Source organism: Galeopterus variegatus, unplaced genomic scaffold (assembly GCF_000696425.1).
Source record: "Galeopterus variegatus unplaced genomic scaffold, G_variegatus-3.0.2 Scaffold5767, whole genome shotgun sequence".
In the NCBI taxonomy this organism is placed as follows: domain Eukaryota; kingdom Metazoa; phylum Chordata; class Mammalia; order Dermoptera; family Cynocephalidae; genus Galeopterus; species Galeopterus variegatus.
The window spans coordinates 63,447-67,319 of record NW_007731878.1 but is presented as its reverse complement, the minus strand read 5'-3'; the positions used below and the strand labels follow the sequence as shown (position 1 = coordinate 67,319).

The 3,873-nt window shown below is 32.4% G+C and overlaps 1 protein-coding gene across 1 annotated transcript in view; it reads right to left on the bottom strand.

The window, feature by feature from the left end:
* DZIP3 (DAZ interacting zinc finger protein 3) overlaps nucleotides 1–3,873 on the bottom strand; it is an 83,679-nt gene that overhangs the window by 21,462 nt on the left and 58,344 nt on the right. Inside the window, exon 21 of the mRNA XM_008589940.1 lies at nucleotides 2,425–2,493. Coding sequence (XP_008588162.1) covers nucleotides 2,425–2,493 — 69 coding nt within the window. The remainder of the gene's footprint in view (nucleotides 1–2,424; nucleotides 2,494–3,873) is intronic.

The following is a 3,873-nucleotide window of genomic DNA, read 5'->3' as shown; positions in this document are numbered from 1 at the left end:
GTTACAGTGAGAAGATGACTGTCTATGAGGAAGTGGATCTTCGCCAGACACGAAATCTGGCAGTGCCTTGATCTTGGACTTCCCAGTATCCAGAACTGTGAGAAATACATTCTGTTGTTTATATGCCACCCAGTCTATAATACTTTGTTATAGCAGCCCAAACTAAGACAGCAAGTTACCTAACTTCACTATACCTCAGTTTTCTTATACATAAAAAAGTAGAAAATTGTATTACTTACCTCAAAGAGCTACTGTGAAAACTCTTTCAGATTATATACATAAAGCACTTTGTGTTTGGCGCATAATAAGTACTAAATATATGTTAGCTATTATCATTATTAATACATTTTACATAAAATAAAGTTTCTACAAGCCTTTCTGTATCCCAACAATAGCAACCACATAGGATTTTATTATCCCCCTCATAAAGCAGTCACCGCATTAAAACATTTTACTGGTTATGTCAGTGCTCACATTCAAGACCTCATTCAACACCTTAGAATGAAAGCAAATCATACAGCTTGAGAGAGAAGAAGGGAGATGAGGGTAAAGATATTATTTATGAAGAACATTATGGAAAATGGCTACCTAGGAGGTTTCATTTTTTCCTATCCCATTTCAGCTTCCTACACTTGAGTGCCAGAATTGTATAGCATACAAACCAAAATTTGTCTTTAATGAAAACAATTAATTGAAAATATAACATTATAATAGACACTTTCACAAAAAACATTCTCAATGTTTTATTATTAGAAACACCTAGATGCTTGAGGACCTGACCAACATTAATGAGAAGTTTAGATAACATTAAGACTAGGGTTTCTTGAGGGGGGGAAAAAATCATAAAATATTCAAGCGGATACATTTACTCAACATAAGAGACATTAATTATTATGCCATTAAATATTGTGCAAAATTTGCCCACAAGAAAAAAATAAATCGGATTTCATCAAAATTAAAACTTTTGTGTTTTAAATGACATCATCAAGAAAGTGAAAAGATAACCCACAGAATGGAAGGAAATATTTACAAATCATGTATCTGATAAGGGACTTGTATCTAGAACATACAAAGATCTCTTAAAAGTCAACAATAAAAAGATAATCCATTGTTTAAAATGGACAAAGGATTTGAATAGACATTTTTCCAAGAAGGTACAGATATGACCAATAACTACACAAAATGATGTTCAGCATAATTATTAGGAAAATGCAATTTGAAACCACAATGGTATACCACTTCACATGTAATATAATGGGTAAAATAAAGACATAATCTAACAATCGTTGGTGAGAATGCGGAGAAATTAGAACCCTCATACACTTGCCACAATGGTATACCACTTCACATGTAATATAATGGGTAAAATAAAGACATAATCTAACAATTGTTGGTGAGAATGCGGAGAAATCAGAACCCTCATACACTTGTTGGACCATAAAATGATGCAGCCACTTGGAAAACCTTTTGGCAATTCCTCAAAAAGTTAAACATACAGCTTACTGATGACCCATCAATTCCACTCATTGGTATATAACAACGAGATATGAAAGCACACTCACTAAAATATCTGTATATAAATGTATTTCATAACAGCATTATCCATAATAAAAAAAAATAGAAAACAAGCCAAATGTCCATCAACTGATGAAAAGATAAAATGTGGTATATTCAGACAATGAAATATTATTTATTAATAAAAAGGAGTGAATACTGATACATGCTACAACATGGGTGAACTTTGATAATATTTTAAGTGAAAGAAGTTAATCATAAGAGGCCACATAATAAATAATTCCATTTATATGAAATGTCCAGAATAGATAAATCCATAGAGACAGAAAGTAGATTAGTGGTTGCCAGAAGCTGAAGGAGGGGAGAACAGAGAATGACTTATATTGGGTACAGGGTTTCTTTTTGGGATGATAAAAATGTTCTGGAAATAGAGAGAAACAATGTTTGTATATCTTTGTAAATGTACTAAAAACAAGTAATTACATACTTTCACGGGATAAATTTTGAGCTATGTGATTTAGATCTCAAAAAAGTTGTTATTTAAAAATTACAAGCAAAAATAGGTGAATCAGAATAAAACTTAGCCAGTTTCATAACACAGTTACACTTAGTAGTATTGATTCAGGTAAAGAAATAAGAACTCTTAAGCTCTAGTAGTTTACTGTGGGGACTATAATTTTGCCAATTCAATCTCCTCAGAAGCTTTTAGGACCAGAGCTAGGGTGACCATACCTCCCAATTTGTCTAGGACATTTTCAGTTTATACCTATTAATACTGACCAATATCATGCTCCCAAGTGCCCCAGGTTTGGATGGTAAATTACACGGCTACCCTAGCCAGAACATGTTGAGCAGAATACACAACTCCAGAGAGGGTGCACCCAATGAAAGAAAAAGCTAAGTTTGTACCTTTTCATGGAAAGTTGCTCTTTAAGGTTCTTGATTTCATTATCTTTAGCATGGATTTGACGCTGTAATCTAAGCAAATAAGAAAGAAAATTGTAAAATGTTATAAATTATTTCTATTAACACAGAACAGCTCTATATGTAGCTGAGGAGGGGACCAAGTACAAGGGGTCTTCAGAAAGTTCACGGAAACTTTTATTTTATATTATCTTTTAATTCTATTTTTCCACAATCTTTTTAAAGAACTCTCAAATGTCTATCTTTGGCCACAAATCTTGAGCCTGTAAACTATAACTGGACCCTTATACCTGTTTTTTGAGATTTATCTTTCTTATTTATGATGTTAGATTTACCAACTTCTCAAAGAAAGGGGAAATAAGTTCTAATCTAGTAAAATAGAAAGCCAGAGAGAAGTGTTGTCTTATCGTGTATACCCAGCTCAATGAATGTCTTCAGCTCTTTGAACTTTATTTAGTTTACCCACTAGAAAAAAAAAAGATGGTGGTATCTTCTGATTTTTCTGAGCCTGTTGCGGGATTGAGAACTTAAAGATCCTTAAAGAGATACTATATCAAGTCATGAAAATTATGAAGGACTTAAGGTCTGAAAGAAATCAGATCTTAAATATGGAAGTAATGAGACTACAGTATGCAAATAAGAATTTTAATTAAAACTATAAATTGTAACTTGGGAATCACTCACATGACCTAATCACAGAAAGACTAAGTAAAATTTTTGAATAAATCAAAAAACATAACCTGTGACCAGCTTAAAAATTAATATACAAGAAACTATTAAGAGAAATGCAAGGTAATACTTTTTGACTGACATATATTCACAAACCATTTTTGATGTTTCTCCCTTGTGCTACTGTATTTCTTTTCACAGAGAAGCTTTTAAATAAACCTGTTAATTAGCTTCAATATGAAGAGATTTATAGCAAAAGTATATTTCTCTTTAAGTCTCTAATATGTTCAGAATCTTAGGATACATAGGAGTTTTAGTTAATATGAATTATTGGAATGATAAAGCCTTGAAACAATGACTTCAGTGTTGGCTGGATTGCTCACTACTAGAGTTCAGAGACTTCCTAATCACCTTTACTATAAGCTTCATAGAAGCTGTAGAAACTTATAATAGTCAATGTTCTGTTGGACTGAGAATGCAGTGAAAGGAAATCAGCTCTCTTTCTACACAAAAAAAGGCTGTGTTCTCAAGTGAAGAATAAAAAAACACAGCTTTGTTACTGTAATATACAGGAATATGTAGACAGAGTTGAAAAGTGAACAGTAAGATTTCTAAGACTGCCATCTTCTTTTCCTTTATATACTTCCATAACTTCATTATTTTACCCAGCTACAATGGGTGATTAGAGTGGGTGATAACTCCAATATTTTACCCAGCTAGAGTGGGTGATTAAGAGTGGGTGAAAAAAAAAAAAGATTTTCTATT